The sequence below is a fragment of the Mustela lutreola genome, chromosome 3, assembly GCF_030435805.1.
Source record: "Mustela lutreola isolate mMusLut2 chromosome 3, mMusLut2.pri, whole genome shotgun sequence".
NCBI lineage: Eukaryota > Metazoa > Chordata > Mammalia > Carnivora > Mustelidae > Mustela > Mustela lutreola.
Genome location: NC_081292.1, coordinates 170,922,770 through 170,950,417, shown reverse-complemented (window position 1 = coordinate 170,950,417; position 27,648 = coordinate 170,922,770). Strand labels below are relative to the sequence as shown.

Sequence of the window (27,648 nt, the reverse complement as noted above, 5' to 3'; positions counted from 1 at the left end):
GGCCCCACGAACATCAGCCCCTCACTGTTAAACCAGAGTGTTGCACATGTATACACGTTCCAGAAACCCATCCAATTCTCACAGGCTCTCAGTCTCAAGAATGCTAGGAGCCATGTTGTGGCCTGTGGGAAGATGCTACGAGTCCCACTTGACCCAAATCCTGGGCTTCTATGGGAGGGCCTGTTCTGGAGTGAAGGAAGGAGTGTCCTGGCAGAAAGAGGGTGGTCCCAGGCATGCAGGGCTGGGCAGGGTCAGATTCCAGGCCCTCCACGCTCCAGGACAGAATCAAGGATGGCGGTGGAGCACCTGTGAGGGTTACGTGGGCTGGGCGAGGAGCCGCAGCCTTTGGGTAACTTGCTAGCACCAAAGTGGGACAAAGCGCCCAAGGTGGGAAGTGACTGGTCAGGTAGGAAGCCCCAGTCCCGTGCCTGGTGTTAGATCCCCTTTGAGATCATCAGCCACGGGTACCTCAGCCGCCCTGTGCTCTTCCAAACCTGCATTCTCACTTCCACTGCAGCAGAAGGGCACCCCTGACTCCCTCAAATAGCATCTTCGGTTTCTGAAATCCTTCCACAGGTCGAGGCCCAAATCTTCCACCCTGAGGTCCTGACCCTGGTTGCTTCTTCCTGTCCTGGAAGCCACCTCAACCTCTTCCTTCAGGACATGCTACTCCATTGACCTTGAAAGGAGTTCTTCTTTCCCTGCCCAGAACTGAACACCTCATTCCTGTGTGCAGCAGAGCAATAAAGAACAGCGCGTCACCTCCATTATTTTATACATGATGCTTCTTTTAATGCAGCCAGAAATGATATTTGCTTTTCTCGGAACCAAAATCGATACAGGATGCAGTGACCAATTCATTCCTCACAACACCTGGGCTCCTGAAGGGGCCGGAAGACACAAGTTACATCAGCTTGTCAGGGAGCCAGAGGTTGCATGGGCCCTCAGCCAAGCTCTGGTAGGCCTGCCGTGAAGCGGGGCCTGGCCGTGCAGCCAGAGGCTGGCAGAGGCTTGGGGAGGGGAGGACAGAGGCATTTGGTCTCTCAGTCCTTTGGATTGGAGACCACGGGCTGCTCATCAAGCTCAGGCAAGGGTGGTCCGTCTGCTCCCCTGGTGGATTCTAATGGCTTCCAGGGTCGAGAAGGACGTGTGCAGGGGGTCATGACAGTCCTTCCAGTCTGCCCTCGGCCAGGGACCCCCCGGGGTTGGGGGCCTCTCCCAGTGCCTGGGAAGGCCCCTGGAGCATGCCGGTCCACATCCACCCCCTCCAGGAGACAAGAGGGAGAGGTAGCAGAATACTGTTTAAAATACGCTTTCTTGTTTATAAATGCAGCAGAGGAAAGACGTGGCACCCTTTCTCCAGTTTGCAAGCGAGGGGGCTGAGACAGGCGAGCACTCAGCCTGGGGCAGCGAGAGGGGTGGGCGGGCTCCTGCATGAGGCGCCTGCCTGCCCCCGGAGCCCCTCTGCTGTCCGTTGGGCTTTGCCAGCCCGGCGCTGCTCTGGCCCGCCCGCGTCCTCCCGCCAGGCTAGTGACCCGGCCAGGGGTCATTGCCGGTTTCGGCTGCCCAGCTTCCTGCGATCCTTATTCTGGCTGCGCTGTGGGTCGTCCATCTTGTGGACTCGGAAACATTCCTTGAGGTTCTGGGACCGGATCTTGGGATTCAAGATCTCCTCAGTCATGGAGCTGGGGAACCAGCCTCTCTCCTGGTCGTGCAGACGCTCGCCAAAGATCCACCCTGTGCAGGGACGAGTCGGGGAGGGTCAGGTTGTGGGGGTGAGGGCTGAGTCTCCTTCCCAGCCAGAGCAGCAGCAGCGAAGGAGACTCGGGAGCCCTGAGAGCACCGGCTTGACAGCTGCCGCTGGAGACCCTCGGATTGGATTTTCTCCCCAGAAGCCGGGAAAGCACTGCCCTGACCCCCCTCCAGGGGAACGTGGTCCTGGGATGCCACGGTGTGTCTCAAATATACTGATTCTGGATCCCATTCCTGAGCCCTCAGCAACTGTCTGCCGCTCAGCATGAAGCCAGGAGACACCAAGGCCACCACCATCACCCTTGTCAAGCAGCCTGTCTCTGAGCCTCAGCCCTGTGACGTCTCCTTCTACACACGGGGCGCGGACTATCCCCTCCTCCCTCGGACTGGTGCAGAGTGTGGGGCACCAGTGGGGTGGGGAGGGGGTGCGTGCGTGGGTACCAGGCCTCACCGTCTTCCGTCTTCTCCAGGATGTTCAGGATGTCGGCCAGCTCCAGTGTCAGTTCATCTGGCTGCTGGGCCACATACGGGTGCACGCACTGCACCTGGGGGCAGTCTGAAGGCAGGAGGAAGGGAGGTGGCTCATCCCTGTCGCCATGCCCCCCTGTCCCACTCTGTACCTGGCAGACCCTGGACACCCCCGCCTCCTCGGTTAACAGGGCAGGCACGCCTAACAGAGCAGTGCAAACTCCCCCAGCAACTGGAGAGGGTCTGTCCGGGTGAGAGGGGGACTTGGCTCCAGAGAAAACACTGTGAAAATGGCCAGGGGCTGTCACAGTCTGCGGATAAAGGGAGGAAGAGGCCAGGAGGGGGTTTATTCTGGACTTTGGAAGGAGCTTCTCGGCCCTGGGATGTGGTGCTGGGAGCTGCTGTGGGAGGGTCGGGACCTGGAGAGCAGTCAGGGCTAGAAGTTTCTCTGGCAGGCAGGTGGGCCGTCACTAAGGTTTCAGAGAGCCGGCAACCCCAAATCACACTGGCGTTTGCCTTCTGGGCCCAGATTCCTCTTGGTTTCCTTGTGGGACCTGTCACCTAAGATCCAGTGACTTATCGCATTATCAACCATCCGAATGTCTGTGAAGTTGGTTACACCGATGTCCTCCCTTGGGGTCGGTGCACAGGCACCTCCGGCCGTGGAAGCCACGCTGGCGTCTGGAACAGCGGGCTCGTAGGCACTGGCCCCGGCCATCTTGGCAGCGCAGATAGCAGCTGCCTGCACCTACCTGCTGGGGCCTCCTCCTCCCTCAGGGCACTTACCCAGTAGCCGGGAAGTGAAGGAAACAAACTTGGTTCTCCGGTTGGGGGCCAGGGAGGTCATCCAGCGCTTCATCTCACTCCTGGGACATGGAGGAGGACATGCCGAAACTACGGAGCAACGCCCCCCCACCCGGCACCATGCCAGGCCCCCCACGAGGCCACAGCAGGACAGCTGGGGGGTGCCCAGAATCCAGGGGAGAGGTGTGGGGAGCCCTACAGGATCTCCCTGACACGTGTGAAGGTCAGCAGGTGAGGGAGAATTCCCCCCAGACACCCCAGACATCCCTGATGCCACAGGCTCTCAGACACGGAACCAGGGATGGCTGCTGTTGGTCTGGGTGGTAGGAACTGGGCCGAGATGGGGGGCCGTGCCCCGTGAGCTCCATCCCGTGGGGACAAGTGCAGGGCAGCACACGGGGCTCACAGAACGGTTTCCACCTAACCTTGGCTGTCCCTCCCAGAGCCCTAGGGCTGCAGAGCAGGTGGTCCAGCTGCTCAGAGGGGTGAGAAGATGGCCCTGGGACCACCCAGTGACATGGGGTGCTGGTCAGCGAGACCCGAGGGTTCTACATCTCATCAGGAAAGAGAGGCCCTTCCAGAACCCGAGACCCAGAGGGGACACATGCACACGCACACACACACACACACACACACACTATGCCCGACATACGGAATCTGGGGGCCACCAAGCACATGCTGAGCCCCAGAGTCTCGCTTGCTCCACCTGGAAGAAGACTCGGAGGCCCCAGGGGCAGCCAGCTGTTCCCGGCCACCAACTCTGTCCCGGGGCAGGGCTGGCGGCGCGGGGCACTCACTGAGAGGTCGCTTTCAGCATGTAGGTGGCCTCCCGATCGTCCGCGTTCTCCAGCAGCCGTAGGATGAACACGTTGGCCAGCGTCTGGCCCTGGTCCTCCAGCTCTTCCACGCGGAGGAGGCCCCGCGGGGCTGAGTCAAATACTTGGTACTTGTCTCTGGGGACCCAGGGTGACAGGGTGGGTGTGTTGATCCCAAGGAGGCCCCAAGGTCCCGGGGAACCCTCCATCCCTGGTCCTGCAGGCTCTACTGTTCTGACCACTCCTCACCTCATTCTGGAAGCCCCCCACCTGAACACTGGTCCCCCTCTCCCCAGACTGCCGCCTCCCATGGCGACCGAGGGGGTAATCTGTTGCTGTTGGCCCAAGCTGAAGCTGTCGCCGCCCCACCCACGGCCCCCCGGGGTCATGGGCCCTGTGGCTCACCCGGGTATCTGCCGGCAGATCACCAGCAGGTCGTTGAAGAGGAAGAGGTAAATTTCCCGGAAGAGTTTCTTGGTCCGCAGGGTTCGGGATGTTTTGGGGCCCGACATCTGCTGCAGCTCACCCTGCTTCAGCAGCCAGCGGGAGTGGGAGATGATGGGCACCGACTGGGCGGGCAGGGGCATGGCATCAGGATGGCTGTGCCCCTCCAGCTGCCCCCCAGCCTCTCCCAGCCTCACTGGAGTGCTAACCCAAGCAATAGCACAAGGGTGCTGTACAGGGAGGGTGGGGGATGGAGCAGTCCTGGGCAAATGCAGGAAGGACAGTGTGTGTGTGTATGTGTGTGCATGAAGGTGCACGCTCCTGTGTACACAAGCGTGTGTGCCTCTGTGCATTTGTCTGCTCTGTATGTGCTTGTGTCTAAGTGTATCTATGTGCACTTGTGTCTACGAGTGTGTGTGTATGTGTGTGTGTTTGTACATGTGGGCACCTGCAGAATCAAAGTGGGAGCCCGGTTCACAGGGAAGAAGAGAGAACTGCATGTCACGGCACAAGCAGGCCAGGTCTGCAGGCCCCCGCGCCACAGCTGTGGGGAGGCTCCCAGCATCCACTGGTTGGCCCGGCACGTGGAGACATGGGGGGAGCACAGAAGGCTGTGTCTCCATCCTCAGAGGGTGCTCAGTTCCTAAATACAGGAAGAGCTCAGGGACCCTCAGTGGGCATGGTGTGCTCATGTGCCCATGTCAGCAAAAACAGTCCCCAGGCACCCTTTGGGCTCACTGATGCCTGAAGCCTGACAGAGAGGCGGGGGAGGTTGGTAACTGGAGTCAGATTTTCAGTGTCCCCCTCACCCCAGCTCCCCAGTATAAGAATCCCTGGAATGGTCCCTGTGACATGCTTCATGTCAAGTAACTGCTCAAGGTCTCACAGCTAAGAAACAAGAACAGGCAGCTCCCGGGCACTGGCACGGCGTCTCTCAGAAGATAAGCACAGGCCAGTGTGATGGCACGGTCACGGGTAGCAGGCAGGGGCAGCTGGGGGTGCCAAGGGAGATATCCACGAAAGGTGCCACTGCACTGAGATGCAAGGGTGGCCTGTCACTGAACCCGACTGGGGACAGATGCCCCAGGCCAGCCCAGCTGGGCTGGGGACACGTAGCCCGGTACAGGCTCACCTTGATCTTAAACTCCATCTTCTTCTGAATACTGATCATCTGCTCCGTGCGGCTCATTTTCCTGACACCCTCATTGCACGCTTTCACCACCTGGCATAAGAAGGAGGACATGTGAGGCCAGGGGCAGCCAGCTGTTCCCGGCCACCAACTCTGTCCTCTCAGGCACCGGAACGCACGCAGACACCACCTCCAGCTGAAACCGGCTGGTCCAAGCCTCGTTACGGCGTTAATGATTAAGAACTGCAATAATTTTATATGCACTAAAATGGAGAGCAAAGCCAGCTTGGAAACCACAAGCCCCTTTAGCAAAGATTACAGCTGTACGAGCAGGTATTGCAAGGGCGGCGCCCCACGGCAGCAGCCAGGGGTGGGATAACCGACCATCTTTACCCCCTCCTTCTACGTATGGGCACCCGCTCCATTTTTTTTGGGGGGTACTGAACATATATATGAGTCCCCCCAGTAGACAGGAGGGGAGTGGCCTGGGGACAGGACCAGGCTTGCGGAGAAAAGGATGGGGCAGGGCTATGTCAGGGCACAAAGAGAGCCAGATCCTTGGGAGTGGCACAGGAGGGAAGACGCTGGAAGCCAGCAAGGACAAGCGTGGGGCCTGGGAGAGAGAAGGCCTCTGGGGGGCAGTAGAGGTCACCGCGGCTACAGCCTGGGCGCTCAGCTGGGGCCACACCTATCTGTTCTGGGGACTTGAAGGATGTTTCCTTCCCACCCTCCCTCCCTCCCTCCTTCCTTTCTTTTTTTAAAGTTATCTTTATGCCCAGTGTGGGGCTTGAACTTGCGACCCTGAGCTCAAGTCACTTGCTCTCCCCCTACTGAACTAGCCAGGCACCCCTCAAATGACCTTTTTTGATTGCAAAAGCATATGCTAAAATGCATTTCTGATTTCCAAAGACACAGTGACAGAGGACAGAGGAGGGCGCAGGACCACGAGGTGGGGGTCCGGCCAAGGAAAATGGTTCACTGGGAACAAAAGGAGGAGGGAGCCCAGCTCACCATTTCCAGTTCTTTGTGGGCATCCAAGGCCGTGCACTCCCGCTCAGACCTTTCTTCCACTCTCTTCAGAATGTTCTGAGCACAGGAAAATCTGCATTAATTTGATCCCGGGTGGCCTTTCCTCCCCGCCCTGCCCCCATGCAGCGGTGGCACAATGAAGAGCCCAGTAGGGCGCAGGAGTCCACACAGCAGGCCCAGGCCCGAGCATTCTGATCCATGGGGGCCTCCCTGAGGATGACGAATGAGTCAGGCTCCTGCCAGGGGTTAACCATGAAGGCCAAGCTGCAGCCCCAGGTCCCCCCACCCCCGGGGGGTTGGGGAAGTGCTTAACAAGGACACCAAAGTAAAGCCAGCAACCTCCTGCTGGCGGGGTGGGCGAGGCAGCGAGGGGACAGCCATGCTCAGGCCAACCTTGGTTCCACGCGTGTGATGCTCAGGGCAGGCATGGGGGACTTCCCTGCCCTGCTCCTAGGACGAGTTTGTGGCCAAGTCCCAGTGACCCTGAGACTTCATTAACTCTGGTCTTACTGAAGAAAAGCCCTTTCTTGATTTTCTTGACTTAACAAAATGAGGCTCCCATGGCTTTTGCCTCAGAGGCCTTTCCTCAGAAGCTTCCTGAGGGCTCCAGGCTGCCATCGACTTGCCTGTGCCTCCACGCTCCCTCAACACATTAAAATAGGTCTTGATCTTACTTCTGTTGGTTTTCATCGTATAAAAGTTAAAATTTTTATATATTCATATATGCTCTTTTCCTATGATTTCTTAAAAATGTTCCCCCTCTATCTTCTGATTCGGTTTTCCCAAGTTAAGAAAAAAAAATCTCACGTGTAACCCTTTGTTGCCCCGTGTCCTGTGACTCGGGTTCGTGCTCCCTGAGTTGTCACATGGCGCTCTCTTGGGCCATCCCTGGGGTGGGGGGAGTTACCTCCTCTGATGCCCCCCACTTTGGTCCCAGGTCCCTGGGCCCTGTCCTCTGACGCTCCCCTCAACCCCGGCTGCAACCTCTCCTCCTCACTACTGCCCACCCCATGATGTCTGACCTCTCAGCTACCCTAACTGTGGCTCGCAGGTCACTCTCTCAGCTCCTCGCCCTCTGAAGCCACTCCCCCTACCAGCTGCACCAAACACCCAGCAGCCCGAGGCAGGCATGGGGTCCCCTTTCAGGAAATGCCCCTCTCCAGGCTTCCCCGGCCACAGCCCTCCTAGGCTTCCTTCTTCCTTCTATTTGTCCTTGAGCACTGTGTCCCAGGGCTGGGTCTTGGGACCCATCTCTCCTTCCTTGATGATGTCTTTCCCTAAACGCCACCTTGATGCCGAGAGGCCCTGCACTGACTTCTCCCTTTAACTTGGCACTTGGAGATTCCCTGGAACCCTGACGCCCCCCTGCCCCCGCCTGTCTCCCCGCCTCAGGAAGGGCCGCACCATCACTCCTGCAGGTCCAGCTCTGACTCTTCCTTCCTCTTCCCTGGAGTAGCAAGTGGGCATCTCAATTCTGATTTCCCTCCAGGATCTCCTCCTCTTCCCCCGACCCTCGGCTCCCCGCCTGTCCTCCAGCCCAGGCTGCCTTTCTCCCACAGCTTCCTGACCCCTTCTCCCATTTGCATCCCTGCTCTCCTGCCCCTAACTCAGCATAGGCAGTGTTGTGGGCACTCAGTTGGATCAGGCAACTCTCTTGTCCTACGGAAGCATGAAGCCAGCATCTTGCCTGGTCCCTTAGGGCCTCAACTGGCCTCACAACGTCTCTGCAGTTACTCCTGTCAAATCCCCTCAGCTCACCACTGGCCTTCCCTCCTATGAGCATCACTGCCCCAGGGCCTTTGCATAAGCAGTTATCTGTCACTTGAATGGCTCCTCTCTGTCAGCCACGTCTCAGCACAGATGTCACTTGTCTAAGAGTCTTTCTTGACATTCCTAACTGGTGGTGACCAGGCAGTGACCCCCCAATCATGTGCCCTCCGTTTCACTGTCCTCACAGTCATGACCACTTCCTGCTTGTGTGTGCCTGTTGGTCTAATTCCCAGACTGTGGCTCACTGGGAAGAGGGGCTGACTCCCCCACTGCGTGGCACACAGTAGTAGCTTCATTAAGATTTGTGGAGCAAATGGACTTCCTAGAAAGCTAGCAGAGACCTGGAACAACTGAAGGAAACAGTCTGCAGTGGGAGAAGCACACGCAAGCCGGTTCCACAAGTCAGGGCAGGGGCTGGGGGGAGAGGCTGGTACCTGGACCAAGAGCTTGAGGCGTGTGATCCTCTGGAATGGCAGGATAAGGAAGGAGGACAGGGGCAGCCCCCGGCACTTGGGGTCCAGCTCCAGCTGGGCAATCAGCTCCCGAAAGGCTGCCTTCTCCTGGCTGGGGTACACAGACATGAGAGTCGGTCTCTGGCTCACAGGAGGCACGAGTCAGAAGCGCATCCATGGCCTCGGAGGAACCAGACATCCCACGGGTATGGGACACATGCTGATTTCTTTTAACAGAAGATAAACTGCTCATGTACAAGCCAAATGACAACAATGGCTTCACATGCCTGGGCTGTGAAAACTTCACAGGATGTATTCCGTGTGGGAAGGTAAGAATTCCTCATGTGGCAAAGTCCATGACTCAGACGCAGGATCTGGTGATTTACCCAGCAGGGAACTGTGGCAAGGTGAACCCACGTAGTGATAGGAACAGCAGCAGGCCGGGGACAACGGCCACGGGGACGTCCTGTCTGCAGGTGGCTCGGCAGTGGGGATCAGGGGGCTGCCCTGACGCGGGCTCCAGGGACCCTGGGTGGCACGTCAACAGGGACCCCGGCTCATGGCCTTCCCCTGGGGCCCAGACACCCTGTGCCTCCAGGGATGCACCGTGTACCTGCAGCCCTGGGAGGCCAGGACCCCGTTCTCCTGCTTGCTTGTCACCTCCACGTCTGTCCTCGAACTAGCATCCTGATTCCCTCGAGTCCCAGTTTTCAACCCCCAAACGTCAAACACCAAACCCCCGAATGCTCAAGTTTGAAACTCTCCACAGTTAGCCTTGACAGCAAGGCCCAGGGGAGTGGAATGGCCAGAGGAGACCTCGCAGGGGGACCTCTGGTGCTCCCCAGTGAAGGTAAGAACACATCACGGGTTCAGGTGTCACCAAAGCGCAGCACCAGAGTGTGAGGGAGTCAAAAGAGGCAAATCGACTGGAAAAATCACCTCATCATTGAAACCCCAGGGAAGCTGAGAAGTGGGCAGATGAGTGACAAAGTCAAGGGCGTTGCTGGAAGGCCACAAAGGCACCCCCTGCTGCCTCATCCCTGCCTTTGGCTCTAGTTCAAACCATCTTCCCAACCTCCTGGGCCACAAGGGGCTCTCCCGGCCTCAAACCGTCTTTTCTAAGCCCCGCAGAGCTCAGCGCAGCCATTCGAGACACGGGTCAGACGGGCGCCACGGCTGATGGTCTTGGGATTGACCTTTCTCCAGTGACCCTGCAGCCCCCGGAACGTGCCGGCCTTGGAAAGCAGGGGTCCCAGGGCCATGGCTCGGTGTCCCGGTGGGAGGAGCGACAGCCTGCACGGGGGCAGGAGAAATGAGGGGGGACACACACTCACAGCAGCTGCTTGTAGGTCCTCTCCTGGTAGGTCTGGTTGCTGACGTAGGTGATGTACACTGAGAAGTGGTTGGCCGCGTAATGGTACACGATGTCACACACGTCCGAGATGACAATGTTCTCCTCCATCCGGCGCTCTAGCTCCAGGAGAAACCTGCGGTGGGGGAGGGGGCCGTGGGCAGTGGCTCGGGTGAAAGGCGCCTGCACCGGGACACTCAGGACACATGGCTGCCCCCGGGCCTGGCTCGGACAAGGCCACAGACACAACAGGACATGAGCCCCACACCGATGGCACCTTTGGTGCACCTACCCAGTAGGTAGGTCAGTCGTCCTGTGTTTTTAGGTGCCTGATAGCATCAAGAGTGTTTTCAAAGAGAGAGAAAGAGGCCTTATGTTTAACAGATGTACTGATGTGCCCACAGACAAGATGACAATGGGGATTTGCCTCAGCGGGATCCCGTGGGTGGTGAGGAGGGCTGGGGACGCAGACCAACCCAGGTGCCAGGCTGGGGGGCTGCGCACGTCACACTGGCGTGTCTGTTTCTGCATGTTTGCAATTCTCCACAGCAAAGTGTAAGTAAACCCCAGTGGGGTGAAGTGGCAGAGGCCAGCGGGTCTCTCAGCAGCGGTGGGTCTGAGGCCCCAGGGCGGGGCCTGCCAGGAGGAGGTGAGTGTCCAAGTGGGGGAGGAGGGAGTGCCCAGGGCGCCTCGGGGATGGAGGGCTCCCTCTGGCCACGTGGCAGCTTGGCATCTGAGCATGCGTTGTTGGACCCGAAAGCTGAGTTTTGCTCTTTGAGCTGTGGACTCCATGGCCCAGCGGGAAATGGTCGCCAGATGTTCTAACCCAACGGTGAAATTGGCGCCCTTTCCTTCTTGACAAGAATCAGTGAATAGCTGTTCATTCCCGCTCCAGTTAAGCTCCTCCCATCCTTCCCAGCCAAAAGAGAAGCACAGTCCCAAAGCCTCCTCCACAAACCAGCACAAACACCATCTGACTGGGGGGAGGAGGTCGGGCACACGTCAAACCGGGGTTTTAGGACACCAGCTCCCACGGATGCCCCTGGACCCGGTCAGGATACCTGCTGCACACCTGCCCGACAGCGGGGGACACGAGGAGCACATGCGTGGAACAGGAAGGGATCTGGAGGCAGAAGGCCTGTTCAGGGGGGTGTGACCGGCCGCCCTGCGGGGACGTATTTATTTCTATCTCATTACAGATAATTCCAAACACTCAAAAGCAGAGAAGCCGGTGTAATGGGCACTCGCTGCCAACTTTGGCCGCGCCCCAGATGAGGGGAAGTTTCTGGAAGCCAGACCCCACGAGGCCCAGAGCAGGGGGGCTCACCGCTCGCTGACGGCCATGACGTCCAGGACGTTGGAGAAGAGGATGTGTGCCTCTGACGGGTGCAGGATCTTCTTCAGACGCTCATTCTCCATGAAGTGAGACACGAGCAGGCTCAGGCTTTTGTAGTAGGAGGCCTCGGACGTGACCAGCTCGAACATGGCCTGTGTTGGGACAAACAGGTAAGAGACACCCTTATTCCGTAGCATGACTGTTATCTGGTCGCTGAGACTTTCCCCGTGACAACACGAGGCTCTGTGCTCTCCAGCAAGGAGCTTCGCCAGAGTGAGGGCTCTCCCTCCCGGCTCAGCTCCACACCCCCAACCAGCTCACAAGCCAACCAAGGACCCTTCCTGAGGGCGGGGTCAGGCCCCACAATGGCTGCCCAGAAGGGATGTGTAGTGGGGTGAACTGTGGACCCCCCACAAGCTGTGTCCATGTCCTAAGCTCTGGTGCCTGTGAATATGAACTTATTTGGGGACAAGTTCTGTACAGAAGGATGTCAAGGACGTCACCCTGGATCGAGAGCCTAAATCCAACAACAGGTGTCTTTATGAGAGAGGTATGGGACACAGGAGGGACGTCTGACACGGAGGCATGGGGAGGAGGCCGTGTGAAAACAGGCAGAGATGGACAGGTTGCCCTGTGAGGCCGCAGGCAGAGTGGGGTTTAAAAGAAGGGACGTGGGGCACCTGGGTGGCTCAGTGGGTTAAGCTGCTGCCTTCGGCTCAGGTCATGATCTCAGGGTCCTGGGATCGAGCCCCGCATTGGGGGTCTCTGCTCAGCAGGGAGCCTGCTTCCTCCTCTCTCTCTGCCTGCCTCTCTGCCTGTTTGTGATCTCTCTCTGTCAAATACATAAATAAAATCTTAAAAAAAAAAAAAAAAAAAAGAAGGGATGTGTTGGGGCACCTGGGTAGCTCAGTGGGTTAAGCCTCTGCCTTTGGCTCAGGTCATGATCTCAGGATCCTAGGACCGAGCCCCCCATCGGGCTCTCTGCTCAGCAGGGAGCCTGCTTCTCCCTCTCTCTCTGCCTGCCTCTCTGCCTACTTGTGATCTCTCTGTCAAATAAATAAATAAAAATCTAAAAAAAAAAAAAAAAGAAGGGACGTGTTTGTAAGTTGGGTACACACAGTGGCATACACCTGCCCAACAGCAGGGACAAAGTTCGTAAGGAAGTCACTCCAGGGATCACGCCATCACAGAGCCTGGCCACTGCAGCAGAGCCCCCCAGACGCCCTCGGTTCTGCCCCTGACCCAGGCTGACCGGAGCTGGGCCGCGGCCTCTCTGGAATCATCCCCGAGTCATGGTGGCCTGTATTCAGCAGACAAAGCCACAGAAGGCACATCGCCCCAATCCTCCAGCCTCACTGGCGGCCCTGGCGGGATGCAGGGGGCTTCTCGACAAGCGCCACTGACATGGAACTGCGTCCCGCTGCTAAGTCTAAGTTTCCTAAGAAAATGTCAGGCCGTTGAAGATTTCAAGTTCTAGGCAAATAGAACTAAAAACGCCCCCAGCTGACATGGATGAGTATTGCAGAGAGGAAACAACACCCACAGCCCCACAGAGGAAGGCACGTCTCCCAGGGGGACGCATGTGAGGCCCACCTGGGGTCCCACCCACATCTCAGGCCCACTGCATCTAGTCTGCTCGGCTGGGTGTGGGGGCCGGTGCCGGGGTCCTCCAGTGGCTGGGCCTGACCAGCTGGTCACGGACACCAGCTGTGCCCCCCGCCCACTCTGCCTCCTCCGCTGACAGGCCATTAGTCGCCCGTGAAGTCTGTGTTTCTCTTCATTTTCTGTCACATTATTTGCCACATCAATATGGCTGTTTTTCCTCATCAATACCGTCTTACTCTCATTCAAGCCGCGTGGTGGCAGCGCGGGGTTGACGGGGATCTACCGTCTGTTCTCCGGACCCCCTCGTTCGCTCACTCATTCATTCACTCACGCACTCATTCACTTATTCACTCATTTGTTCACTTATTCTCACACTTGTTCACTCATTGATTCACTCACTCATTCACTTACTCACTCAATAATTCACTCATTCGCTGACTCACTTGCCGGCTCTCCCATTTGCTCCCATGTTTACTGAGTGCCTGTCTAGGCCCCAGGCATTCAGGGGTGAGCACGGCCAACTCCCTGACACCATAGCGCTTGTGTCCCGGGAGTGGGGACAGAGCAGACAGGAGTACGACTGTCCCAGTCAGGCAGTGAGGAAGGCCACGGAGCAAACAGGGAGAGGTGTGTGTGAGTGTGTGAGAGACTGCATATACGACTGAGGGTAAGAACGTGTATGTGTGTGTATGAGAGCATATACATATGAACGAGCTTGTGTGTGAATGAGCATAAGAATGTGCACGTGCGTGTGAACGTGTGCAAGCATGTGTGTGTGTTGCTTCCCGCAGGGCACTCCTTCCTGAGAATACTACTGCTCCGCGGCCGAGCTGTTGAGGCCACCCCTTGTGCACCACCCAGCTGAGACCCTGGGCCTCAGGGAACACTCAGGTAGACCGACCCGGATTTTCTGAATCACGGCTCATCTCTCAGTGGTGCTCTTAGTGCCCAGTTGGATTCGTATTAGGTTTGATGTCTGCCACTACTTAGGCTATGCTTCCAGTTTTTCCAGCCCTGCCACTACCAAGCCCGCTCCTACCTGGGTTCTTTCCAACGGGCGGGAGCCACTCAGCTCTGGACGCCGCGTGGGAGGGGCCGGGCTAGGTGGTTCTGCAGTTGCGGGAACGGTGGTGGGCAGCTGAGCAGCGGAACAGTCAAGGCTTCTGCCTCGGCGTTAGCCAGACCTCGGCCATGAATGAGAATTGCTTTATCCAGCTAAGCCTGTTTGCAGGCGCACAAAATGGGAACAGTCCCCAGCGGACAGTCTGCAGCCTGGAGCCCGCCCATGTCAAAGCACCTGCTGGATGCCCAGGGTCATTACCAAGCCAGCATCAGGGCGCTGCCCTCACAGGACTGAGCTTCATGGGATGGAGCTCCGGCCAGAGGGGTCAGGAGGAGTCTGTACTAGAAGGTGACCCTGGACATGACAGCAAGCCCATTTCCAGAGAGACGCCAATGCTCGTGTGGAGAAAGGATGCGGGCGCCTGGTGGGACAGTGGGGGCTGGTGGCCAGGCCATGAGAGAGGGCCACGGAGGGAACAGCAGGCTCCTGTTTGCATTTTTGAGTCTGTCCCCTGCCCGCTGTGTGGGCCAAAACCATGCAGCCCTGTTTTCCAGAGTCTGAGATGGCTGCTCCTGACCTCGGAACGTGTTCACCTCACTTCCCACACTGGCCTGTGGAGAAGCTGTGTCCGGCTTCCTGCAGGGTTACCCCACTGGGCCTGGAAGGCGCTGGATCCTATCTTTCTCAGTAAGTTTAGATTTTTCTCCAAAGAAAGGAAACAACAGAGAGAAATCATTCTCTGTTGTGTTCCGTCTGGGACCATCACCGCTCCATGTCCCACAAGCCGGCCCAGTTTAGCTTCAGCCTGTGGCATCTCCCCCTCCCTGGGGCCATTCAGTCACGAGTGAGACTGCGGACCCCGGACCAGCACTGCACCCCTCGAACACAAAATACTCCAGAGACACACAAAGCTAGGACCCCTCATTCATGCAGTACGGGCCACGGGGGCTGCTTGGGGGGTCGCTGGGATGCGGCAGGCCATCTCCGCACAGGGGAGGTGGGGGTGCCCAGAGTTAGGACCACCTGGCCACGCTGTTCGAGCAATGAATTTGGAGAAACAAATGAGACTCCAGCCCATTAACAACACAGATAAAAGAAGAGGCGGGGACACCAAGAAAATCTGGAGGCACCCAGATCTGCTTCCGGGCCCAGAGAACACTGCTTGTTAAGAACTCAGCTTCCTGACCCACAGTTGGGGTGACTGCAGATGGTTCAGCCTGTGTCACCCTCCATCGTCCACAGGGGTTCTCAGGGTCCAGCCACCTCCTCCGTCCCCCATACCCCACTCCCAGGGGGCTACGGGCATCGGCCCTTCATTCTTCCACTGGCAAAACTCGGGCTGGGTGATTCCCTACCCTGGTCTTCACCTGCGCCAGCTCCTTGTAACTCAGGGTGGCCTAGAGAAGCCCCCCCCAACCCCCCCCCCCACCGCGGGGCGTTCTGTCCCACTCGGGATTGTTTGCGGCTTCCCGGAACTCAGTGCTCGTGAATCACCGCTGTCTGATGCCTCACCTTCCCTTTATCACAATGTGGTCCCAGGGCCCGAGTCACCAGGGCGACCTCTGTGGGGGTTGGTATGGCACTGGCACAGCCAGGAAGCAAAAGCACCCCCCTCCCTCAGAATCCCGGGTTACGGGGAGATGGGCCGAGGAAGAAGTCATTAAGGTTTACTGTAAGGACTGGTGTCCTTACAAGAAGAGACAGACCCCAGGGATTCAAGCCAAGAACAGGTGTCCCACCAGACACCAGCGCTGCTGGCACCTTGATTTCAGACTTCCAGCCCCGGAGCTGTGCAAAATCCATGCCTGCTGTCCAGCGACCTGGTCTGCGGCAGTCAGTGAGGGCAGCCCAAGCCGGCCAGGGCATCACCAATTTCCCATCCAGCTCCAGAAATTCTGGTACCCTCCATCCCCCCGGCCGCCCTCACTCGCCAGCTGAGCCCACCTGGACTGGAGGCTGAGGCCACAAGCTCCCTCTGGATACCAGACACACACCTCTCAGGGAGCCAGGGAAAGTCAGGCATTATTCCCAATCACCAGACTGAGGCCCGGGACCACAGTCAAGAGAAAGGAGACGACCTCTGTGTCACCGGGGCCACTCAGACCCGACAGATGACTCCTCACCAATTTTCTGTCAAACAGCATGTGCTGCTTCCCAAAAAGTCACACCAAGAAAGTTCATTTTGCAAGAACTCGGGATCTTCCTGCTGCCCCTCCCTTGCCAAAATGAGGCATCTTTCTCTCTAAATCCAGAAAATGCTTGGCCATACTCCTCTCTTAGTGACTATGTTCCAGTTCAGACAGGCGGGGGCAGCCCTCACCTGGTGGATGGAGAGGTCTCGAGTGTCCTGGTTCTCTCCACCTTGTCTGCGCAGGATTAGCCCCAGGGCCCCAGGGCGCTCGTCCAATATCCAACAGGTGACTAACCCCTCACTTGGTCCTTAATACAGCCCTGGAGGTCTCCCAGATTGTCTCCACCGGGCAGAGGTGGGCACTAAGGTCACACGAAGGTTCTGTTCCCCAGGCTCCCTGCTCCCCACACTCAGGGAAGCCTGCATCTGTTTACAAGGACACCATTAGTTGTGTCTTATGTTCATCCTTCTTTCTGCTGGCCTGGACGGCCAATGTCCCGTCTCCTTTCCTGGATGGTTTCCTAAAGCAGCTCATACAGAAAACTCAATGCTCCAGAGTTTTCCTGCCCACCTGCTAAGAGCTGGGGACCACCAGACACTGGGGACCCCGAGATGACTAAGACCCACCCCCTACCTCTTGGAGAGACCCTCTGCCCAGGACACCTCAACCACAGGGAGCCCAGCACCTTGGCTCACTGGTTCCACAAACATGTCCCAAGACCCACCTCCAGGACGTGACTGGGCTCGATGCTGGGGACACAGAGGGACAGAGGCATGCTGTCACCAAGAAAGCAGCTGGAGCATGGCCGATGACAGTTCATCAGTGGTCCCGACAGTGAAGTGGGAATGCAGGGGAGGGGGCCTTGCCTCGTTAGCGGCAAGGGTTCTGGAAGGGGCTAAGTCAGAGAACTAGAAGAGTTAGCTAGGCAAAAGTAGGGAAACACCAATGTTTTTCAACCTGGTCCCCTGACTATAGGCGTTTGTGAAAATGCAGATCCCCAGGCCTTGCCCCAAACCCACACACAACCTGTCTTTAAACAAGATGCACAGGTCCTCACGAGGCATGGCAGGGACCGAGGACCTGGCCCCCAAAGCTTCCACAAGTACCTTTCTTTCTTCCTTGTCCCTCAGAGTCCTAAGTGTTAGTTAGGGCATCTGCCTGATGCCTTTACTTCCTTTTAGTACGTTTGCTTTTAGCTGGAGGGTGAGAGGGGACAGAGGGAAAGTCGGGCCCTAAGGCCAAGGGCTTGGGGCATCCTTCCTGGAGCACCAGCCTGCCTCAGAGGGCTGTGGGGAGGCAACCCATGGACAGTTTGGTTCGGATCCCACGGTCCAGGCTGCCCATCCCACAACATGCCAGAGGGAGTGATGGGACCTTGTTCTGCCAAAGGCGCGACCTCATGCTCCAGATGCTCGGTCCCTGTGCACAGGTGGCCACACTTCTCTCTCCTCCGAGGGTGTCACAGAAACCAGGGAAGAGATGACCAGGTCCTTCCATCAGAGGCCGCACCTGCTCTTGGCTTTGGGGCCTTCAGAGTAGCCCCCCCTCGGGGCAGATTCACGTCCATGCTCCCGGCTGGTCCCCTCTCCTCGTAATGGCACAAGGCTGGGCTCACTTCTGTGCCTAGTACAATAATCCACATGTCACAGGCATTCGGGCGGCCAGAAGTGACTTGAAAAAGCTCTTAGTAATGAACAAGTTCCTAAGAATGCCTCTTTCTTCCACAAATGATGATGAAGTCAGATTCCAAAGCCCATGCTTTGACCAGCTGGTCAAGGCTGCTGCACGTCTGGTCCGTGTGGGAAACGCAAGGGCGGGGGGGCAAGGCTGAGTGAGTTCGCAGGGCGGGAGCATCACAGGGCATAGTGACAATGACCCCACCTTGTTGCAGCGGGCCTAGAGCTCACGTATGAAATTTGAGCTTGCTGGCAGGCCCTCGGGGCCCAGTGCCGCCCACACCACCAGCAGTCCAAACCCAATCCTCTGCAAGGGCCACACATGTCACAAACACCCACTGTTACATTTCCTCCAGATGACCTGGTTTAGTAAGATGTTTTATGAAGAAGTTTACACTTAGGGATGCCTGGGTGGCTCAGTCGGTTAAGCAACTGCCTTCAGCTCAAGTCGTGATCCCAGGGTCCTGGGGCTGAGCTCCACACTGGGTTCCCTGCTCTGCAGGAAACCTGCTTCTCCCTCTGCCTCCCCCTGCTTGTGTTCCTTCTCTCTCTCTCTCTCAAATAAATAAATAGAATCTTAAAGAAAAGAAAAGAAAAAATGTACACTAAAGTCGGTTAAAATTTAAAACTTGAAACTATGTTCAGCCTCACTCACGGGTAAGAGAAATGCAAATTAAAACCACAACAAAGGAGCCCCTGGGTGGCTCAGTGGGTTAAGCCTCTGCCTTTGGCTCAGGTCATGATCCCAGGGGCCTGGGATCGAGTCCTGCATTGGGCTTGCTGCTCAGCAGGGAGCCTGCTTCTCCTCATCTCTGTCTGTCTCTCTGCCTACTTGTGATCTCTCTCTGTCAAATAAATAAATAAAGTCTTAAAAAAAAAAAAAAAAACCCCACAAGATATCATTCATGATCTAGCTTATTGCTCAAGACAAAATGATTGGCTAACGTACAATGGTGGTGCTGAGCCCACACCCTCAAACCGAAGTGTGAAGATGGTATCTTCACCAGATTTAGAAGAGCAGGTAACTTTTAACTCCACAGTTCCACTGGCAATTCCCATAGAACTCCACTGTGTGGATTTCAGTCTTAAATAACGCTACACGCAATGTTCTTAATCCTCAACATTCAAAAAAAAAAATTTTTTTTTAAATTTATTTGAGAGAGAGAGATCACAAGCAGAGAGAGAGGCGGGGGCGGGGAAGCAGGCTCCCCGCTGAGCAGAGAGCCCTATGTGGGGGGTGGATCCCAGGACCCTGAGATCATGACCTGAGCTGAAGGCAGAGCTTTAACTGACTGAGCCACCCAGGCACCCTGATCCACAATATTTCTAATTGCAAATGGCCATCAATGGGGGTTGGTTAAATAAATTATGGAACATCAAAGACAAGAGAGATCTATAAAGCTAACAAAACAAAACAAAAAAAAAAAGGAAAAAGAATGGGCGTCCATTTGGGCTGGTGCAGAAAGATTTTCAAAATGTTCTACCAAGTTAAAAAAGAAAGCAGGGGGCAGAACAATCTAATAGCAGGTTCACTGTTTGTGTGACATGCAGACGCTGGCCCTGGCGTGTCAGGCCCAGAGGAGACTTTTTCACTGTAAAGCATTTACTCCTTTTTTTTGTACTTTATATCAGATACATAAATCATTTATCCAAAGGATTCCTTTTAAAAATGACAAATGCTGGGGCGCCTGGGTGGCTCAGTGGATTAAAGCCTCTGCCTTCTGCTCAGGTCATGATCCCAGGGTCTTGAGATCCAGCCCCGCATCGCATCAGGCTCTCTGCTCAGCAGGGAGTCTGCTTCTCCCTCTCTCTCTGCCTGCCTTTCTGCCTCCTTGTGATCTCTATCAAATAAATAAATAAATAAATAATCTTTTTTAAAAAAATGACAAATGCTAACATGTCTTTTTTGGAAGAAGTTACAGGTGTCTGTCATAGGACAGGAGCTGTCTGTTCTGTGTGATGGCTCCTGTCTGTGTTAAATCACAGGCAGAGTCCCTTCCTCTCCGACCAGAGACTCCTTTACGGAATGGTTAAGCTTTATCCTAAAGAGACAAGGGCGTGGTTCCACGAAGGCTGGTGAGCTAAATAATATTCATGATTTAATTTCTTTTTTTTTTTTTTTTTTTAAAGATTTTATTTATTTATTTGACAGAGAGAGATCACAAGTGGGCAGAGAGGCAGGCAGAGAGAGAGGAAGGGAAGCAGGCTCTCCGCTGAGCAGAGAGCCCGATGCGGGACTCGATCCCAGTACCCTGAGATCATGACCTGAGCCGAAGGCAGCGGCTTAACCCACTGAGCCACCCAGGCGCCCTCATGATTTAATTTCTTGATAGAAGTACATCATATGGGAGCGCCTGGGTGGCTCAGTGGGTTAAAGCCTCTGCCTTCGGTTCAGGTCATGATCCTGGAGTCCTGGGATTGAGCCCCGAATCGAACCCCGCATCAAGCCCCTCATCGGGCTCTCTGCTCAGCAGGGAGCCTGCATCTTCCTCTGTCTCTGCCTGCCTTTCTGCCTACTTGTGATCTCTGTCAAATAAATGAGTAAAATCTTAAAAAAAAAAAAAAAAAAGTACATCATATGAAGGGCACCTGGGTGGCTCAGTCCTTAAGGGTCGCCTTGGGCTCAGGTCACGATCCCAGGGTCCTGGGATCGGGCTGCATCAGGCTCCCTGCCCAGCAGGGAGCATGCTTCTCCTTCTCCCACTCCCTCGCTTGTGTTCCCTCTCTCTGTGTCTCTCCCTGTCAAATAAATAAAAATCTTCAAAAAAAAAAATTAAAAAGTACATCATATTAAAAACCCATAATTTTCTTCTAAAATGGATAGCTTTCTTAAAAAAAAAAAAAAAAGTACTGGGGCTCCTTGGTGGCTCACTGGGTTAAGCCCCTACCTTGGGCTCAGGTCATGATCTCAGGGTCCTGGGATCGAGCCCCGCATCGGCCTCTCTGCTCAGAAGGGAGCCTGCTCCTCGCCCCCCAGCTCTGCCTGACTCTCGGCCTACTTGTGACCTCTGTCAAATAAATAAATAAAATCTTAAAAAAACAAAAAGTACCTTAACATTTGAAGTTGTGGAAACGGGTTGAAAAACAAATTAAAAAAAAAAAAACCTGTCCCGTTCTGGGGGCTGAGCTGACTCAGACTATAGGAGATCCTGACAGATCCCCTAGTTGGGCTGTGCCAGATAACGACAGGGTCCCTGACAGGACAAAGCTGGAGGTCCTGTCTGGGCATGTCAGGGCTGTCCTGCTGCAGGTAAGGACGAGCCTGCGCAGGCTGCCCCACAGGAGCGTCTGTGTGACCTTGTCTCCTTGGAGATACTCAAACTAGCTTTTCCCGCTCACTTTTCCAGCACATCCAGCTCACCAGGATCAGGGACCAGAGAGCAAGTCTGTCTGTTCTATCCTGTTTGCCTCGACAGGTTCCGGGCGCTGGCTGGGGACGCAAGCCACGCCAGCCGCAGGAGTGACCACTCCCAGGGCCTGCTGGGGACAGCCCCTGCAGGTTTTCCATGATCTCTCAGGACCCCGGCATTAGCTGGTGAGAATCAAGTACTGTCCGATGCTTCTTCCAGGGAGATGCCTGATCCCTCCCCCAGTTCTGGTCCCTCGTCTTTGCTTTTCAGTCTCTTTTCAGGATCATTTTGTGGTCCACCGCTTTGGTGGGGGGGGGGGGGCTGCATCCCCCCCCCCACACCCGGGGCCTCACTGAACGCCCTACTTCCTCTACCACCGCTTCCTGCCCAAACCTTGTCATTTGAATGTATGTCTGGTTATTTCTCAAACTGTTGTGTTCTCAGACAGTAACTCCAACACCATTCCAAATAGGGGGGTGGGAAGCAAGAGCTTCAGAGTTAAGTTTAAAAAACAAAAATGAAACCAAGAAAATCCTACCCGATGTCTAAGACAACATGTTTCGATATTAGCTACCTAATTTTTACTTAGAAAAGGAAAAAAACATGCAATTTTATTCTTCAATCCTGACTCTTCAATGACTGACTAAGACTTGGGCCTACCAAAAGGCCATCATTGGGGGGTATTTTCCTTGTGTGAACAGTAGTTCACTGCAACCTGCTGCTTTTGTAACTCAGGAGAAAGAGATGTTCCAACAACAGATTGAGCTTGGGGAACAAGTTGCCTGACTTGCTTTGATAAATGAGATCTAATGCAAAAGTCAGATTTTTTGGAACAAAAAAATCTGAAGATCTCACTGTTGTGTCCCTTGCCAAATATTAACAAAATAGACACTCACATTAAGCTTTTAGAAAAATAAACATGAAAATCAGACCTAGGGAGCCTGGGCGGTTCAGTGGGTTAAATGTCCAACTCCTGGTTTTCGCTCAGGTCATGATCTCAGGGTCATGGGGTCCAGGCCTGTGACCAGGTGCGCACTCAGCAGAGAGTCTGTTTGAGATGCTCTCCCTCCCATTCTGCTCCTCCCCCCACCCCACCCTCATCCAGCTCACGTGGGTGTTGGGGGTGGGGAGTGTGCATATGCGTGCTCTCTCTCTCTCGAATAAATAAATCTTAAAAAAAAAAAAAAAAGTGAGACCATAAAGACTTAGAGCAAGACACATGGAAGCCTGTGTGTCCTTGTGACTTGTAATTGCATATGACTCTATTTATTGTTAGGTAACCCTAGTTATTGAAATGTCTCTATCAGATCCATTGGAAATGACAAAAACATAATTTATTACATCTATTTCCCATGCCAATTCTACTATAGATGGAATGTTCTAGCCTGCCTTTAAAAAAAAAAAAAAAAAAAGATCTTATTTATTTATTTTAGAAAGAGGAAGTAGGGGGAGGGGCAGAAGAGGAGAGAGAGCCACAAAGTAGACTGTGTAGCCCAGAGCCGGCCATCATAGACCTCAGCCTACTACCAACCCAGAGATCATGACCTCAGCGGAAACCAAGAGTCAGAAGCCCAACCAATCCCCCATCCAGGTGCCCCTCTAGCCTGCCTTTTAAAAACTCAATGTGGTGTACATATTCACCCAGTTTATCCTTTGAAAACATGCTTATTACATGTTTTGCCTTTGTACACTGTCCTACTAAATAATTCCCCTATCTGCACATTTCAGGTTCTTCCTGCCATTCTCCCCCTGATTTCTGCTGGAATAAACATCCTAATAAATAAGTACTTGTGCACTTTTCTGATTATTTTTCAAAATAAATTTCTAGGAATAGTAACACTAGACAGTGGGCAAACATACCGCCGCTGTAAGGGTTTGGTGCAAATTTAGCTATTTTTTTTTCCTATCAGCTGTTTGAAATACTGTTTGAAATATTCATTGAAAAATCCCCCAACAACACATTTTAAATATATTTACATTTAAAAGTCTCTGCCACCTGAAATGCTTGTACCTCAATGTTGTTTTAATTTGGACCTCTTTGATTAAACCAGTGAGTTTGATTTCCCCCCACCTTTTTTTAAAATTTAATCACTGGCCACTTGCAGTTTTCCTGAGAATTGTTTTGTCCATTTTTCTTTGGGATACTCATCTTTCTTGTCGATAGAGCTCACTAACTGATCAAGACCTGGGTTTGCTGATACCTGCTAAAACAACTAAGTTTTGCAAGTTTATCTTAGAATCAGCCATCTCCCCGAAATGCCTAATAAAGATCCAATACTTGTGACCCCCTCCAGATTTATAAGTAGGGAGCCATCACTAGAAGGTAAGGATGTCTCTGACTGCCCTTTTTTACGGTTATCTCTTATTTCTTTCCTTATTTTGCTGGACTGGCTAGAACTTCTAGACCAACATCAGCATTTAGCAAGCTTCCCTGTCTTGCCTTTATTGTCACCAACAATTCTTCATGAAATGTGATCTTGAGATATAGACCTAAGACACTCCTTATAAATTTCAGAAAGTATCCTGAGTTTTGTTTGGATGGAAATAAATGGGCTACTTCCCTTTTAGAGGTCTTTGAGAAGGAGACGCTTAGGGTGTTCTTCTCCTCTGGCCTATTAATATGATGAATTTTGGCCCCAAACTTTATACCGTCTTTGCATTCATGCATAGGTGCTCAAAGCATGTTATTCTTTTTTTCCCCCTTCTTTTTAAAAAGATTTTATATATTTATTGGAGAGAGAGAGAGAGGACGAGTATGGGGGAGGAGGAGAAAGGGCAGAGGGAGAAGCAGACTCCGAGCTGAGCAGGGAGCCCTACACAGGGCTTGATCCCCCGATGCTGGGATCATGACCCGAGCTGAAAGCAGACGCTTAAATGCTTAACTGCCCGAGCCACCCAAGAGCTTCTCAACGTACATTATTCTTCTAATGTACCTCCAGATTTGATTTTCTTGTGTTTTATGTAAATTTTTGCCTTACGTCACAGTGAGACAGATCTAGGTTTTATTTTGGGGGTTGTGTGGGAAAGAGCGCTTACTTGATTAGGTTGAACAGAATGAGGACCGTCAACCTATTTCTTTTCCTTGCCCCTCCCCTTTTATAATGTTTTAGTTTTTAAATAAAAATGCAGTAAAACTGACATTTGGATGCACAGCTCTTATGAATTTTAACACAGGTATAGATCCTTATAATCACACTGTCACCAGGACACATGACGTAGGTCTATCACTCTAAAAAAGTCCCCTGTGCCATCCTGTTCCAGGCACACCCTCCCCACCCTTCTCCCTGGTGACCCTGGATCTGGTCTCTGTCACTGTAATTTTGTCTTGTTCAGAAGGTCCTACAGATGCGAACACATAGTGTGTAACCCTTCTGCTTTCTTTCGCTCAGCAACATGCCTTTGAAATTGACCTTAGCTGCGTACATCCATAGATCTTCTTTCTAGTACTAAGTCTTGGGCCATTGTACGGACCTTCTAGTGTCTGGTTATCTGTCTATTAAAGGATATTTGGGTTGTTCCCAGTTTGGGGCTATGATGAATACAGCTACTATAAACATTCTTGTCAGGTTTCTTTTCTTTTTTTTTTTTTTTTTTAAAGATTTTATTTATTTATCAGAGAAAGAGAGGGGGAGAGAACAAGCACAGGCAGACAGAGTGGCAGGCAGAGGCAGAGGGAGAAGCAGGCTCCCTGCTGAGCAAGGAGCCCGATGTGGGACTCGATCCCAGGACGCTGGAATCATGACCTGAGCCGAAGGCAGCTGCTTAACCAACTGAGCCACCCAGGCGTCCCTCTTGTCCAGGTTTCTGTATAAATTTTTATTTCTATAAGATAGTGGTTCTCCATCAGGAACTACTTTTGCTCCCCAGGGGACAGCCAGCTAGGTCTAGAGACATTTTCGGCTGTAACAACTGGGGATAGGGTTCTACTGGCATCTGTTAGCAGGGATGTTGCTAAACCTCTTACAATGCACAGGAGACCCCCCCATCCCCCGCGACAAAGAATGATTCTGTCCCAGATGTCATAATGTTGTTCTTGAGACACTGTGCTAGGTACTTTAAGAAGGGATGATCCCTGCTCTAGATATTTTTTGACCAACATAGTAGCCACCTGTGGCTCCTGAAATGGAAGTTAGTTTAAATGACATACAATTAAACGTTCAGTTCCTCAGCTGCACCAACCATATTTCAAACGCTCGAAAGTCACATGTGGCTGGTGACTTAGGGGGACACAGATACAAAACATGCCCAATGTTTCTCCAGACTACTCCAAGGGACAAGGGACTCCTCTGTGCTTTGACCACTTGGCACAACTCAGCAATCTGGGTACAACATCTCTTTTGTAAATCTTTCTGGTTACCTGGCATATATTTTGGTGTTTAGAACATTTTTAGTTTTGAGTCAATTTTTGGTAGCTTCTATTTTCCTAGGAAGGCATGCATCTCATCACCAGTTTATGTGGTGTCTTTTGATCTCCACCCTAACTGCTTTCCTTAGGACTGTGTTTTTGTGTGTATTTCCCCCTGAATGTCTCAGAGCAGACCTCTGAGTTCAATTAATTTTGTACTTATTCCTTATTTAATAATAAAGTCACTTAAGTCAGTCTGTCCTGCTCTTTATCTTCTTAACTCATTATCTTCACAACCCTGGGATGCAGGTACTAGGATTATCACGGTTTTACAGATAAGGAAACAAAAGCACAGAGAGGTTAAGTAACTCACCCAAGGTCACACAGCTAAGAAGTAGCACAACTGGCATTTAAACCCTTGCTACCTCACTTCTCCTATACTATTGGAGGAAAGAAAACATTTTAAACATTTTAAATAAACATATTAAAAGAATGTAATAGCCAGAATTTATAAAAGGCTGCCATCCACTAAGAAGAGAAACATAAACAACCCTTTAGAAAAAGGGCAAATGATAAGAACAGGCTATTCATAGACAAAGAAGTGGAAACAGCCAATATACATATGAAAAGATGCCCAATTTACAAGTCATCAAGAACCCTCAGGATAAAACGAGATAGGATATTTCATCCAGCAGTTGGGCAGATGAGAATAAACGTGAAATCAACTAACCGGGCTGGGAGGCTTTGCTGTCGTATGAAATCTGTCCTGCCTTTTTGAGTGGCAGCTTGGCAGTGTCCACCACCATGCATTTATTTATTTTTAAAAATTTATTTATTTATCTGAGAGAGAGGGAGAACACAGGCAGGACCGGGAGGGACAAAGGGAGAGAATCTCAAGCTGACTACCGGGAGGGACAAAGGGAGAGAATCTCAAGCTGACTACACACTGAGCTTGGAACCCTAAGTGGGGCTCGTTCTCACAATCCTAAGATCATGACCTTAGCCCAACCGACTGCATCCCACAGGTGCCCTGTCCACCATTTAAACTGCATTTCCCTCTGGACCAGCCAGTTTCCCGTGGGCACACCGAAGCTGTCCCTAATCAGTCTCCCTGAGTGGCCACTGGCTGAGTCAAGGGCACGGTTTCCCAGCAAAGCTGTGCGGGATCCGCTGAGCACCCTGGGCAGCAGCTACCCTCCAGGCAGCACCCGCACACGTTTCTCTCCCCACCTGGGAGCTGCTGCCTGTGTTGTCCTTGCTCTTACTTGAGCCCCTGCGCTCAAGGTACACTAGTTCTCATGAAAACTAAGCTGAAGGCTCTACGGCGCTACAACCAAAATCGAAATCAAAGGGCTGTTGAGCAGAACAAGTGTAAATACAGGGGGAAGCCTCATAAAGATCTATAAGGATTTTGTATCTTAGAGTCTTCCTAAATGTCTGAACCCCAAAACCAGATGGTGCATTATGACTATCCTTCCTCAGGAGAGATAAGCCGGACTTGGCGAGTCCTTTGGTCAGAAGCCAGGAGCCAAGAAAAGGCCAGCAGCACCTGTTTGCACTGCATTTAAAATTTTTAATTTAATTTAATTTACTGCACTGCATTTAAATAATAAAAACCTATTAACAGGCAGCTTAATTTTAAAACATTTAAAAATAAAGTGATACCTTTATCAAGGTAAAGAATACCTTTAATAACACAAAATGACCCGTTCCCTTCGTTAACTTATCCCGGATTCCCCCCACAATATAATGGGTCTAGATTTCCAATCAGTTAGAGGATTTCTATCTTTCCATGGAGGATTCAAGCAGTTTACAACTGATACATTTGCTATTGACTCTGCCGCCTTATTTTATGCGATTTTTCAGGGGCTTTTTTACTGTTTGCTTTTATAACAAAGGCCCTGCTCTCTCTGCTTTTAGCTTTGTGTATGTCACAGAAGGCATATACCATGTTTTTAAGCTTACGGTTTATCTCTAAGCTTTCCAAAGGACTTAAAATCTTTACGTCTCTAATTATCAAGGTAAAAAAGAAGTATTCCCCCAGAAACTAGTCTTTTTTCCTTATTCTGGGGACAAAAACAAAAAACAAAAAACAAAACAAAACCAACCACTCTGTAACGGTAATAC

At 53.0% G+C, this 27,648-nt stretch overlaps 1 protein-coding gene across 3 annotated transcripts in view; it reads right to left on the bottom strand.

Annotated features, from left to right (window-relative positions):
* Nucleotides 1-767: 767 nt before the first annotated feature.
* Nucleotides 768-27,648, bottom strand: part of NGEF (neuronal guanine nucleotide exchange factor) — a 100,085-nt gene continuing 73,204 nt past the window's right edge. For all 3 annotated transcript variants that reach the window (XM_059167692.1, XM_059167693.1, XM_059167694.1), the window contains 10 exons: nucleotides 11,342-11,502; nucleotides 9,998-10,150; nucleotides 8,646-8,775; nucleotides 6,424-6,498; nucleotides 5,416-5,505; nucleotides 4,245-4,408; nucleotides 3,822-3,977; nucleotides 3,007-3,086; nucleotides 2,204-2,308; nucleotides 768-1,737 (listed from right to left, as the gene is read on the bottom strand). In XM_059167692.1, coding sequence (XP_059023675.1) covers nucleotides 1,547-1,737; nucleotides 2,204-2,308; nucleotides 3,007-3,086; nucleotides 3,822-3,977; nucleotides 4,245-4,408; nucleotides 5,416-5,505; nucleotides 6,424-6,498; nucleotides 8,646-8,775; nucleotides 9,998-10,150; nucleotides 11,342-11,502 — 1,305 coding nt within the window. In that variant the 3' untranslated portion in view covers nucleotides 768-1,546. The remainder of the gene's footprint in view (nucleotides 1,738-2,203; nucleotides 2,309-3,006; nucleotides 3,087-3,821; nucleotides 3,978-4,244; nucleotides 4,409-5,415; nucleotides 5,506-6,423; nucleotides 6,499-8,645; nucleotides 8,776-9,997; nucleotides 10,151-11,341; nucleotides 11,503-27,648) is intronic.